Source organism: Salvelinus fontinalis, chromosome 11 (genome assembly GCF_029448725.1).
Source record: "Salvelinus fontinalis isolate EN_2023a chromosome 11, ASM2944872v1, whole genome shotgun sequence".
In the NCBI taxonomy this organism is placed as follows: domain Eukaryota; kingdom Metazoa; phylum Chordata; class Actinopteri; order Salmoniformes; family Salmonidae; genus Salvelinus; species Salvelinus fontinalis.
The window spans coordinates 21,759,699-21,774,584 of NC_074675.1; the positions used below are offsets into that span (position 1 = coordinate 21,759,699).

A 14,886-nucleotide genomic window follows, 5' to 3' on the forward strand; every position below is an offset into this window, starting at 1 on the left:
GTGAGGGTAGGTAACAACATCTCCACCCCGCTGATCCTCAACACTGGGGCCCCACAAGGGTGCGTTCTCAGCCCTCTCCAGTACTCCCTGTTCCCCCACGACTGCATGGCCATGCACGCCTCCAACTCAATCATCAAGTTTGCAGACGACACTACAGTGGTAGGCTTGATTACCAACAACGACGAGACGGCCTACAGGGAGGAGGTGAGGGCCCTCGGAGTATGGTGTCAGGAAAATAACCTCACACTCAACGTCAACAAAACAAAGGAGATGATCGTGGACTTCAGGAAACAGAAGAGGGAGCACCCCCCTATCCACATCGACAGGACAGTAGTGGAGAGGGTAGAAAGTTTTAAGTTCCTCGGCGTACACATCACGGACAAACTGAAATGGTCCACCCACACAGACAGCGTGGTGAAGAAGGCGCAGCAGCGCCTCTTCAACCTCAGGAGGCTGAAGAAATTAGGCTTGTCACCAAAAGCACTCAAACTTTTACAGATGCACAATCGAGAGCAACCTGTCGGGCTGTATCACCGCCTGGTACGGCAACTGCTTCGCCCACAACCGTAAGGCTCTCCAGAGGGTAGTGAGGTCTGCACAACGCATCACCGGGGGCAAACTACCTGCCCTCCAGGACACCTACACCACACTTTTGAGAGCATATTGGCCTATAGGGAATATTTGTAACAACCTGAAGAAGTGGGAACTCAGCACACTTATCTAGCTAACTCTAAATATGATATTGTCGCTAGATTTCCATGTAGGCTACTTGATTCATCTATCAGTAAATGTAGGCTAGTGTCCTACAAAAACGTTCCAGACCTAGGCCAATAAGCTACTTAATGTAGGCCTATTCACTGCAAATGGCACACTCCGCTCCGCAGGCGCACCAAAACCATACTAACTACAGCCTACTCCAGTTACAAAGTGGTGCCATGAACTCAATATTGAGAATCTCTGTAACTAAACAGAAGTTGCTTTAAAACTGTATTTTTCTCTCAAACGCATTTTGACGGTAATATGCGTGTGCTTCTCACAGTCCATCTTTCCCTACTCCGTGCGCACAATGGGGAGAGGGAGAGAGTCAGCAGACGACGGCAAAACAGGGACAGGCAGATACTTTCATAGCCTATGCATTATGTTGATTCCAGCAATTACTGTTAAACAAATAGTATAATATAGAAAGCGTGGATTTATATTAAGATGCAAAGAAGAAAGCAGTGTCGTTCTTGTTAGAAAAATATTTTAACTGCATGCTGTTGTTCAATGCAGAGTGAATCTCGAGTACGAGGAACTGCCTGGTTGAGCGACAGGGGGTGGGGCTTGGTGTGTGGGATTTGGAAGCAGCCAAAAGCATTAGTGTGCAACTACAGCCACCAATTCGGGGCTGCAGTTGCATCCCATTGTTCTTGCATGAACCCCCTCCCCCCTTGAACAACCCACTGGTTCTTGCATGAAACCCAACGTCTTGGTTCTTGCATCATCAAAGGAAGGAAGATAGACGTTTGTTTGAAAACTAGCAACAACAAAGGAACAAAAATAGAGACGTAAAAAAAGCGATAGCTTAGCGTTGTTACACAGCGTAGGCAAGGCGAGAAGACAGAGATGGAACGGCAGCCTTGATCCTCTCTGATAGACGTATTTAGATGGTGTTGATTCGAGACAAAAACACCTAGTGCAGGTGGCCATCTTAATAATTTCCCTGACAGAGGAAACTGTGATTCACATTTGACACAGCATGTCACTCAACTTCCTCACATCTTTAACACATCTCTCTGGTGTTACAGTGCCTTGAGAAAGTACTGACACCTCTCGACTTTTTCCACATTTTGTTGTGTTACAGCTTGAATTAAATTATTTCGTCACTGGCCTACACACAATACCACATCATGTCAAAGTGGAATCATGTTTTTGAATATTTTTATAAATCATTCAAAAGCTGAAATGTCTTAAGTCAATAAGTATTCAACCCCTTTGTTATGGCAAGCCTAAATAAGTTCAGGGGTACAAATGTGCTTAACAAGTAACAATGTATTTTTATTGAACCTTTAGTTAACTAGGCAATTCAATTAAGAACAAATTATTATTTACAATGACGGCCTACCAAAAGGCAAAAGGCCTCCTGCGGGGACCGGGGCAAAAAAATATATATATATTGGACAAAACACACATCATGACAAGAGAGACACCACAACACTACATAAAGAGAGACCTAAGACAACAACATACCATGGCAGCAACACATGACCACACAGCATCGTAGCAACACAACATGGTAGCAGCACAACATGGCAGCAGCACAAAACATAATAATTACTCCGTTTGCAATAATAGTGTTTAACATGATTTCTGTACCCCACTACAAAACACAGGTGTCCTTCCTAACTCAGTTGCCGGAGAGTAAGGAAACCGCACAGGGATTTCACCATGAGGTCAATGGTGACTTTAAAACAACTACAGAATTGAAAGGCTGTGATAGGAGAAAACTGAGGATGGATCAACAGCATTGTAGTTACTCCACAATACTAACCTAATTGACAGAGTGAAAAGAAAGCCTGTACAGAATACAAAACTAGCTAGCTAACATTGAACCTAGTCGGGGGTGATTACGGTCATCTATTGGACTAGATAGAGTGTATTTTTGCTATTACTTTCACTCTTGAAATCTTTGGTTGTTTCCTACACTACCTTACTCTGTTTAGCACATGGCCTCACATGTGAATCCTTAAATAGATGAGTGGGCTTAAAGCTTAAGAGGGTGTGAACGATGCTGAATAGGTGTAGTCAAAGAAGAGCTCTCCGGTAGGTGTACCAAAACATTCAATGGCCATTTTCTCAAAAGTGTGGTTATCAAAAGTTTATCAACTTTCAAAGCAGAATTACTTCAACATTGTTCCTCACCTGTAGCGTATGATGTACAATTTTCTAACTATGGATAGTTTTTGAAGGTAGATTAAACAGATTCAATACTGCTCCTAGTGGTCAGGCAGGGTAACACAGATTAAGCAGTGTATTACAGTACACTACAAAAGCCTATAGCCAACATGCTACAGCTACAGCTACAGTGTGTGTGTGTGTGTGTGTGTGTGTGTGTGTGTGTGTGTGTGTGTGTGTGTGTGTGTGTGTGTGTGTGTGTGTGTGTGTGTGTGTGTGTGTGTGTGTGTGTGTGTGTGTGTGTGTGTGTGTGTGTGTGTGTGTGTGTGTGTGTGTGTGTGTGTGTGTGTGTGTGTGTGTGTGTGTGTGTGTGTGTGTGTGTGTGTGTGTGCGTGTGCGTGTGCGTGTGTGTGCGTGTGTGTTGCAGAGGGAAAAAAAACTTTTGTTCTTTAGAGAGCAATAGCAATGGTGCCTTTTGGGGCAAAGCCTATGAGTTTTTGGATAAACGCAGAAAATAAGGTCTGTCAAACACAGGCTTAGGAGATTTTGTTCTATGAGAGTCTTCCTCAGCTAAAAATCACCTTTTGTGAATTTTGAAGCATTTATGTCATTTAAAAAAGTACATAAAGCACAAAGGCTTCATAATTCATAAAAGGTCATGCTAACTGACTGATACCTCATAGAACAAAACGTAGAACTAAGCCTGTGTTAACTTGAGCCCTTGTGTTCTGTATTCATCCCAAAACCGGAATCTTTCCCCATAAATTTTATCAGAAGGAGCAGCTGAATGAACCAGAGGTAACTCATTTCTGGGTTTTAGAACTACAAGCTGGCAAGCTCTATAATGCATGGTACCTAACAGCATGACTTACTGGCCTTTCTATTACATCCCTGTCATCATGGGACGGCAGGTAGCCTAGTGGTTAGAGCGTTGGACTGGTAACCGAAAGGTTGCAAGATCAAATCCCTGAGCTGACAAGGTAAAAAATCAGTTGTTCTGTTAACCCACTAGGCCGTCATTGAAAATAAGAATTTGTTCTTAACTGACTTGCCTAGTTAAATAAATGTTTAAAAAATATTGCAACCAGCACAATCCAGTGAGGACGAATCACGATACGGCTGCAAACTCTGCTGAAAAACAACACACTAGCACACCTCCTTTCATCCTCCTCCTCAATACTCATTTAATAAGAGAGAATCAGCTAAAACAGAAAGCAGCGTTGCCTTCAACAGTAATGTCCCCCAAGAGTTTGTACTAACACCTTGTGACATGCTACTGAAGAAAAAGTCATTAGGAGTGTACAAACCCATCTACTTCCTTTAAAGAGAGACAGGGCCTGCTAGTCAGTGGAGATTTCTGACAAGATCAGGAGACTAAAGCCAAGTCCAACAACACACAAATACACACACACACAGAGACAACGAGAATCTGACTCAGAGAGAGATGTCCTACACTAACAGCTTTCAATTACTCTGAAATCTCCAACCCTCTGACTTCTTTCTTCTCTCTCTAGTGATGGCGAGTTCTTTCTTTTCTTCCCAAAGTGATAGAGAGAGGGAGCACGTTAAATAAAGTTAAGATTTGATCCCTTTCATTCATTGCAGTAAGACTGTGATGTTCACGCAGTCTGAAAAAATGAATGAAAGGGATAAAATCAAACTTTATTTAACGTTTTCAATCACTCCAATGTCAGCCCTCATTAGGCTCTGTAGAATACTGGGAAATAATAAATGGCTGCCAGCTAGCTGTGACGCAGCACGATCAAAAGTTTAACTGAGTGAGTGTGTGCGTATACAAGTTAGTGTGTGTGTTTGAGTGAGTGAGCGAGCGAGCGCATGAGAGAAAGCTTCAGACAGAAGCGTAATTAGCCTGCTCATTCCCCGGCATGAACGCCCAAAAACCGCTCTATCCCTCTCGCTCTCGTTCTCTTAACCTCTCTCAAAAAAACACGAGAGAAAAACAACCGACAGCGCATCAAACCATCGTGTTACGTGTCAGGCGGAGCACGTTTGAAGGTTTGTTGGCTTTGTAAGCTTTCAAGGCTCATCAGTAGCAGCACATGAAGTTGCATATAAACAAAGCGAAGCAGGCCAGGAGACTTTGGGGATCTGACAGACCGACAGAGAGACAGGGTCTGAGTCAGAGACAAGGGAGGGGAGTAACTATTTCCTGTTTCACGCTTCAGCATACAAAACAGCTGCAATCCCCCGGGTTCACAACCCAACTTCTCACCATGCCTTTAGAGAAACCCCTGGAGTGGCAGAGCAGCCATTTATTCAAGCACAAACACACTAGAGTGCAACCACGTGCATACACACACACACAATCCCCCCCCCACACACACACACACACGTCATTTGAGATGCGTTAACTCTCTGCAAATCAATGTTTGAGGCTCAGTTCAGTCTACACAGCACAAGAGAACATTAAATCGTCAATTTAATGAAACATTCATAACACAAATCATTTACACCACATAAACACATACAGCAGGGACCCAGGCAAGCTCTATTGGAAGAGGAGAGCCTATTAAAACATTTAAACTAGGATCTCTTCATGGCTTGGTATCCTCTCAAGTGAGGGAAGTGGACGTTACTATCTAGAATTTGGCTATCTACTCTAGTGATGGAAGCAAAAAAAGAGGATCATTCCATTAAATGAGAGAAGCGACTAGAAGAGAGGGACTCACCAAAGTACAAACACATACTATCTAGGCTTTGGCTATTCCCTTGAGTAAGGGAAAAGAGGAGGGAGGAAGAATAGGGAGGAAGAGAGACAGAGGAAGAAACGGGAGGACAAAGAGCGAGGACGAAGACGGAGGGCGAAGAGGGAGGAAGAGGGACTCACTGATGTACTCAAAGACATAGACGACGAAGAAAGGCGTGACGAGGTCGTTGATGCCCTGCACGTAGCCGCTGGCCGGGTGGCGGATCGCCCAGATGAACAGGATACGCTCAAAGATCTGACGGACAGACGGAGGAATACACAGTCAGCACACACACTATGTATCGAGCACAGCACATAGAGGAAAATTGAAGCTACTTCTAGAATCAGTATACGCAAGCTATCTTGTTAATATTTGTAAACTGAGGAGAATAAGTAAGCTTGCTTGTTTTAATGTGCAAGTCAAAGTCCCTCAAGGACGTTAAAGTCAATCTAGCCATCTCTCCATCTAAGATATACCTAAATAGGAACAGACACACACACTACAGATGACAAATCCATGTAAGACAGTAAATAATGTAGATTTACTTCTATGTTTTATATATTTGACTTTCTTTAACAAGGTCACATGATGGTTTCAAACCAACCGAGAATAGCCACATTCCATGCCCACCAGTCAATCAAAGAGCAATATTGGATTAAATTATAAAGAATGCATGTTTTAATCATTGACATAAAGGTTTGATCGTGTTAGAGAAGTGAGGAAATTAGTCATAGGACATGCATGTGCGGTGAGCAGTGACATGGAATTGAAACGTGCACACGACACATCAACATAAATGTCTCATCGTTGGACCTATCTGTCTCTCTACTTCTGCTGGATCAAGAACTTTGAACACGCTTGCAAACTTTTTTATTTTCTCCTTTTTCTTCTTTCTCTAATCTTTTTCTGGAAGGCAAACACCTCCATCTTCGTTACAGCCTCGGTTTTAATGTTCCACCTTGCTGCTGTCATCCCCCAAGAATTAAAGGAGGCTTGAAGTTCAGCGCAAATCAACCACAAAAAGTATGCGTCCCAAATGGCACACTATTCCTCCCCCAAAATAGTGCACTGCTTTTGACCAGGTCCCATAGCATTCCTGTCAAAAGTAGTGCACTATATAGGGAATTGGTTGCCATTTTGTACGCAGCCTTGGATTTCCATTCTCTTTCTCATCCCTCTTCTAGTCTGGCCTCTGAATGTCTGTGTCTGTGTTCTGACATGCCAGGCGATGCATCACACATGCAGAGCACTTTCTCGGACGCCATGTTTCTGTCATTTTTCGAAATAAACACATTTCTCAAATTGTGATCGCCCCGGCCTCCAAAAACATGTTGGTTGGCTGCCTGGGATGCTGGCGTGTTATGCTAGCTAGTATAGTTTAGCGGTGTCCTTTTAAAATGTATGGGATTCACATCTCCCTACTGCTGTCCCCCTGCTTTCATCATCAAAGTCACATCTATCAAAGTGGGGCGGGGAGGAGAAGGAGGAGGGGGAGTGCTAATGTGAGTTTCTCCCTTTCACAGCCCACCCTCCCTTCTCTTCTCCTCATCCATGTCTTCCCCTTCGCCTCCCTTTCCTTCCCACGCTAATGCTCTCCCCTCCTCATGCTCCTCTTTCCCTCCCCCTCTCGTCACCCACCTTCCCTCTTCTCTTTTTGTCCTCTCACTCCCTGAAACAACCCATGTTCTCGCTCCTCATCTTTCTCTCACCCATCATCTCCCTGCAGCTAGAATGCATGGTCAGAGCACCTACCCTCCGTCAGAAGCCCATCAGAGGGTGGAAATTAGACACTAAACCAGGTGGAGGAAGTCAATGGCCAGAGAGAGAGAGAGTGAGTGTAAGAGAATTCGGGAGAGAGGCCAATAGGAGATTCAAGAGGCTGAAAGACCCTGCCAAAATAATAAAATATTGTAAATAAAAATAAATGGATCAACAACAACAAAAAAATGACATGCAGCAGAGTAACAGATGAGGTATGTTGACCTCGTGGTGGTAACTGATTAGATAGTGGTCAGTGTGTGATCAGGAGAGGACAGTGGTGAACAGAGTCAGTGTGTGAGGGTTAGGTCCAGACATTAGTGTGTTATGTTTATGCAGTGAACAGGCTGCCCATCAAGCCAAAAGTAGAGGGAATAAAGGACAGTGAGTGGTCAGTAGCCTGATCCCAGATCTCCATGTTATTTTGTCCAAAAATGTAGTAGTGAGGAGTTGACTTGGCTATTACAGATCTGGGACAAGGCAAGCTTTACAATTCAGCTCTCAGACGAAAAAATACATTTTTAAAAATTGACAAAAGGCTACTAAAAACCATAGGACTGACTGAGTTATGTATGTTTTCATCCAATAGCTTGTGCATAATTCAGTGCACCATCACTGAATTATTTTAATTTGATCATGCGTAAAAGCACGACTTGCTTGGATGAGCATTAGGCTTTCACCCCTCCGCGTCCTTCTCCTCTTTCCACCCACGGTGCTACATTGCCTCCTCAAGGGAAATCACGAGGACAGAAATGTATGTATGGACACACGTGCGCACATGCACAAACAAACACACGTGGGCTTCTCTCTGGCGCTAGCTTCATGTCCCCATTAGCTCACTGCTAATGTGTGAACAGCATGTCTACAGCCATAGTGGTGCACCCAGGCCAAGTTTACGTCCAGTGCTGTAGGTCTCTAAGGAAGAGACCTCTACCCACACGGTGTGAAAAACTAAATGTTGTATTACTCAGTAATGTACAGTCTCAGGAGAGTCATACAGTGCCTATAGAAAGTCTACACACCCTTGAACTTTAATCCAATTTTGCTGCATTACAAAGTAATGTTTTGTAATTGATCTCCACAAAATACTCCATCATGTAAAAGTGAAAATAAAATGACTCTCTCCAAATTAATTTTAAAAATAAATAACTAAAATATAGTCATTGCATAAATATTCACCCCCTTTGTTAAGGCAAGCCTAAATTAGTTCAGGAGTAAAATTTGGCTTAATAAATCACATAAGTTATATGGACTCACTCTGTGTGAAATAATAGGGGTTGACATGATTCTGAATGCATACCCCTTCCTCTATCCCCAATACATACATCTGTAAGGTCCCTCAGTCAAATATTGAATTTCAAGCACAGATTCAAACACAAAGACCAGTGAGTTTTTCAAAAGCCTCATAAAAAGGGTAGTGATTGGTAGGTGGGTAACAATAAAAGATCAGACATTTAATATCCAGTACTTGTCAAAAGTTCGGACACCTACTCATTCAAGGGTTTTTATTTACTTTGACTATTTTCTACATTGTAGATAATAGTGAAAACATCAAAACTATGAAATAAAACTTATGGAATCATGTAGTAACCAAAAAATTGTTAAACAAATCAAAATATATTTCAGATTCTTCAAAGTAGCCACCCTTTGCATTGATGACAGCTTTGCACTCTCTTGGCATTCTCTCAACCAACTTCATGAAGTAGTCACCTGGAATGCATTTCAATTAACAGGTGTGCCTTGTTAAAAGTTATTTGTGGAATTTCCTTCCTTTTTAATGGTTTGATCCAATCAGTTGTGACAGGGTAGGGGTGGTACACAGAAGATAGCCCTATTTGGTAAAATACCAAGTCCATATTATGGCAAGAACAGCTCAAATAAGCAAAGAGAAATGAAAGTCCATCATTACTTTAAGACATGAAGGTCAGTCATTGCTGAAACTTTGAAAGTTTCTTCAAGTGCAGTCGCATACACCATCAAGAGCTATGATGAAAGTGGCTCTCATGAGGACCGCCACAGGAAAGGAATACCCAGAGTTACCTCTGCTGCATAGGATAAGTTCATTAGAGTTACCAGCCTCAGAAATTGCAGCCCAAATAAATGCCACAGAGTTCAAGTAACAGACACATCTCAACATCAACTGTTCAGAGGAGACTGCGTGAATCAGGCCTTCATGGTCGAATAATTGTAAAGAAACCACTACTAAAGGGCACAAATAATAATAAGAAACTTGCTTGGGCCAAGAAACACAAGCAATGGACATTAGACCGGCGGAAACCTGTCCTTTGGTCTGATGAGTCCAAATTTGAGATTTTTGGTTCCAACCGCACTGTCTTTGCGAGACGCAGAGAAGGTGACCGGATGATCTCTGCATGTGTGGTTCTCACCGTGAAGCATGGAGGAGGGTGTGCTGGTGTGGGGGTGTGGGGGTGCTTTGCTGGTGACACTGTCAGTGACTTATTTAGAATTCAAGGCACACTTAACCAGCATGGCTACCACAGCTTTCTGCAGCGATACGCCATCCCATCTTGTTTGCGCTCAGTGGGACTATCATTTGACTCATCATTTGTTTTTCAACAGGGCAATGACCCAACACAGCTCCAGGCTGTTTAAGGGCTATTTGACCAAGAAAGAGAGTGATGGAGTGCTGCATCAGATGACCTGGCCTCCACAATCACCCGACCTCAACCCTATTGAGATGGTTTGGGATGACTTAGACTACAGAGTGAAGGAAAAGCAGCCAACAAATGCTCAGCATTTGAGGGAACTACTTCAAGACCATTGGAAAATAATTCCAGGTGAAGCTGATTGAGGGAATGCCAAGAGTGTGAAAAGCTGCATCACATCCGGCCGTGATTGGGATTCCGATAGAGCGTCGCCCGGGTTTAGCCGGGGTAGGCCATCATTGTAAATAAAAATGCATTCTTAACTTACTTGCCTAGTTAAATAAAGGTTAAATAAATAAATAAATAAATAAATTCAAACATGGTGATGGCTGCGTCATGGTATGGGTATGCCTGACATCGGCAACGACTGTGGTGTTTTTCAGGATGAAAAGAAACGGGATGGAGCTAAACACAGGCAAAATCTGCTTCAGTCTGCTTTACACTACACACATATAGGAATTCACCTTTCAGCTGGAGATTAACTTACAACACAAAGCCAAATCTACACTAGAGTTGCTTACCAAGAAGACAGTGAGTTGAATGGCCAAGTTAGTTTTAATCCCACTTTACAGTGCATTTGGAAAGTATTCAGACCCCTTGAATTTTTCCACATGTTTTTACGTTACAGCCTTATTCTAAAATGGATTCAATATTTTTGTGCCCTCATCAATACACACACAATACCCCATAATGACAAAGCACAAACAGGTTTTTGCAAATGTATAAAAAATACAAAACTGAAATATTTACATAAGTATTCAGACCCTTTACTCAGTACTTTGTTAAAGCACCTTTGTCAGTGATTACAGCCTTGAGTCTTCTTGGGTATGACGATACCCAGCTTGGCACACCTGTTTTTGGGGAGTTTCTCCCATTCTTCTCTGCAGATCTGCTCAAGCTCTGTCAGGTTGGATGGAGAGCATCGCTGCACAGCTATTTTCAAGTCTCTCCAGAGATGTTCGATCGGGTTCAAGTCCAAGTCCGGCTTGGCTGAGCCACTCAAGGACATTCAGAGACTTGTCCCGAAGCCACTCCTGCTGAAAGGTGAACCTTCGCCCAAATCTGAGGTCCTGAGCGCTCTAGAGCAGGTTTTCATCAACGATCTCTCTGTACTTTGCTCTATTCATGTTTCCCTCGATCCTGACTAGTCTCCCCGTTCCTGCCGCTGAAAAACATCCCACAGCATGATACTGCAAGGTTTCCTCCAGACTTGACGATAGGCATTCAGAACAAAGTGTTTAATCTTGGTCTCATCAGACCAGAGAACCCTGTTTCACATGGTCTTCAGAGTCCTTTAGGTGCTCTTTGGCAAACTCCAAGCGGGCTGTCATGTGCTTTTTGCTGAGGAGTGGCTTCCGTCTGGCCACTCTACCATAAAGGCCTGATTAGTGGTGGCTGCAGAGATGGTTGTCCTCAGCCAGCGTTCTCCCATCCCCACAGAGGAACTCTGGAGCTCTGTCAGAGTGGCCATCAGGTTCTTGGTCACCTCCCTAACCAAGGCTTTTCTACCCTGATTGCTCAGTTTGGTTGGGCGGCCAGCTCAAGGAAGAGTCTTGGTGGTTCCAAACTTCTTCCATTTAAGAATGATGGAGACCACTGTGTTCTTGGGGACCTTCAATGCTGCAGAAATGTTTTGGTACCCTTCCCCAGATCTGTGCCTCGACACCATCCTGACTCGGAGCTCTACGGACAATTCCTTCAACCTCATGGCTGAGTTTTTGCTCTGACAGGCACTGTCAATTGTGCAACCTTACATAGACAGATGTGTGCCTTTCCAAATCATGTCCAATGAATTTAATTTAACACAGGTGGACTCCAATCAAGTTGTAAAAACATCTCAAGTATGATCAATGGAAACAGGATGCACCTGAGCTCAATTTGGAGTCTCAGAGCAAAGGGTCTGAATGCTTATGTAAATAAGCTATCTGTTTTTTAGTTTTGATACATTTCCAAAAATGTCTAAAAACCTGTTTTCACTTTGTCATTATGGGGAATTGTGTGTAGATTGACGAGGAATTTTTATGTATTTAATACATTTTAGAATAAGGCTGTGACGTAACGCAATGTGGAAAAAGGGAATGGTCTGAATACTTTCCGAATGCACTGCATAGCACAATAAAATGTGATGAAATCCAAAGGGGATGTAGATTTCTATAGGCACTGTATGGACACAGACTAAGAGAGACTGACATTTGTGATTTTTTTAGACAGCTCTGCGGTCGCATGCATCACCATCACAAGTTATTTCGGGACAGAAATAAAAATGATCCCCAATTAAATTCTCTAAATATTTCAACGCAAGCCTGTGGCCAGATACACCAGCATGCAAGGAAGGGGAGAGGGATGAGGAAAAAGAGAAGCATAAGGAGAGAGTGTCTGAGGGAAAAACAGTAGCAAGGAGGAAAGGAGGGGAGAAGGAAGAGTGGAAGATAGGGGCAGCGAGAGAGAGAAATAGGTGAGGGACAGAGAAAGAGGCAAAGGAGTGAGTGAGAGAAAGAGAGGGATACGAAGAAAGAGGGAATCACTTTAAATTAAGAAAAATAGATATTGGGGTGGGTATGTGTGAGGACGGTTGGCCCATTCGTTAGTATTCTCTCATAGCACTGAGGTAGTAGTGTGGTCTGGGAAGGGAACAGAGGTAGAGGCCAATAGAGGAAGAGGGGTGGGACTCGCAAATAATGAACAAACTTATCCAGGACACACAAGCAAACACAGTCCATTATATCCAATGACAAAAACGATCTGTTTTCTAAAATACTCATTGCAGAGTGCAAATACGACTCATACCAGAGTGCAAACAAAACAGCAAAACCTCACTGATGAACCTTTCGTTACACCAGATTGTTTCCACTCTTCAGGAGTCAAGAGAATGCTTGAGTATACGTGCATGCATGCATGGTGCAGTGTGTGTGTGTACGTATAATAAGACAAACAGGATTTCATACATTAGCTAGGTCTAGGTGAGGCAGGGTAGTCAGTGTGTTCTGTATAGAAGGCCTCACCTCTTGGACAGAAGCTTGTTGAAAGAGAGGAATAAGGGGATTAGTTCTCGGTATGTCAATGTGAATCTGCAGAGAGGAGAGAGAAAACACAAACAGAAGAGCAGTCGAAGTTATCATATGCCGTCACAGAGAGGGATGAGAGGAGAGAGAGCTGGTTAGTGGAGTCACTGGATCGAGGGTCCAGGGCGTGTATTGACGGCAGAGGACTGAAGAGAACTGGAGCTACTAGGCTATATTTCTGAACTGGGTGGAGGGGTAGTGTGGCTCACTAGCTCTCTGCAAACCAAACCCCGTTTTCTCTATAGAACCACAGTGGGTCAGTGCAGGGCACAAGCAAATACACCTCGTCATCACATATGTGTGCAGGAGAGCTTCATCAAACCAGAGAACCACCGTCAACCAGTTCAGAACTTGGAGCCTGCAAACAGACGAACAAACACAGACAGGGCAGACCAGACAGGGCAGACCAGTCATGCTGGCGAGTGAGGGTTGGTCTGCAGCCCCTTTAACCAGTCTTACCTCTGTCACCATAGGCTGCAGCAATAGACACTCCGGACTCATCCGGGGGATGTCTATACGAATCTGGTGGCGTGGAGAAAACAGTTAACACAAACACATTACACCCACACGCATACCCAGTCTTCACGCATACACACACGGACCGTGCACAACACACCCACACTAGGGAAATAAGTCAACACACTCAATTGATCAGATATCCACAGTGGAGTTTTTCCCAGCCCTAGATGAGGGAGAAAAAACTGCTGTTTTTCACAAACAATACATACAGCTAAACAAACAACAACATGAGACAATTCAACAGGAAACAGTACAGAAGTGTGACTGGAGAACATATGAAACCTCTGATTGACAGATTCGAACATGTCAACTCTAAAAACTACTGTAGATGTGTGATAGTACCCTCCTGAGAGTGTGGGCGGGAGTGCCTTTCTAGGAAGTTTTTCCTGGCCACCGTGCTTCTACATCTGCATTGCTTCCTCTTTGGGGGTTTCGGCTGGGTTTCTGTATAAGCACTTAGTGACATCCGCTGATGTAAAAAGGGCTTTATAAATAAATGTCATTGATTGATTGATAGAAAGAGAAAGTTAGAGCGAGAGGGAGAGGGAGAGCTTGAGTGAGAGAGGGAGAGACGGGGAGAGAGATTCATGTACAAAAACAGAGAGAGATAGACTACTGTAGGGAGATGAGAGGAATTACAGAAGAGAGAGACCGGGGAACAGACAGTCACAGGAGGCTGACCGTCAGGTCAGGCAGACAGACAGAGGTCTTGCACTACCAATGTCAGGAAGTTGAGCGCTGTCTCGGGAACAGCAGGGAGCCTGTGATCAGACAGAAAACCCCCTCTGCCACTGAACACAGAACTGAGATCAGTGGAGAGAAGAACTCTCTCAAGACTCCCTGTTGAGACTACATTTCTACTCAGTTTGCTGTAAGCCTAAAACTCATTTTAAAGTAAATATCAGTCATTTTCTTAAAGGCAAAGAGAAGACTTTTCTCTCTTCATCTTACTCCAGCAGGAAACGGGTGTATATCTCAGCATAGTAAATATTGACGCACCAAAGTAAATATCGACAACACACCTCATAGTAAATATCATGCGTGCATGCGGCGTGTATTACTATTCTCGTGGGCACCGGAAATCCCCAAAAGGATAGTAAAACAAGGATTAGGGGTTAGGTTTAGTGTTACAATTAGGGTTAGGGAAAATTGTATTTTGAATAGATTTTTTTTTAGGTCCCCACAAGGATAGTAAAACACATGTTGTGTGTGTGTGGGTCAGCAGAAGTGATTTCCCTGATAAACAGAGAGTGAGGGAGAGAGACTGACACCAACGGTGTGAGGGGGGGGGGGGGAGAT

General features: G+C 43.6%; 1 protein-coding gene across 2 annotated transcripts in view; it reads right to left on the minus strand.

Moving 5' to 3' along the window:
• Positions 1–14,886, minus strand: part of LOC129865274 (TBC1 domain family member 22B-like) — a 183,722-nt gene that overhangs the window by 117,012 nt on the left and 51,824 nt on the right. The window contains exons 8-10 of one of the 2 annotated variants that reach the window (XM_055937916.1): positions 13,528–13,590; positions 13,009–13,074; positions 5,723–5,837 (exon numbers count right to left, since the gene is read on the minus strand). In XM_055937916.1, coding sequence (XP_055793891.1) covers positions 5,723–5,837; positions 13,009–13,074; positions 13,528–13,590 — 244 coding nt within the window. The remainder of the gene's footprint in view (positions 1–5,722; positions 5,838–13,008; positions 13,075–13,527; positions 13,591–14,886) is intronic. The other variant, XM_055937915.1, reaches the window with a different exon arrangement.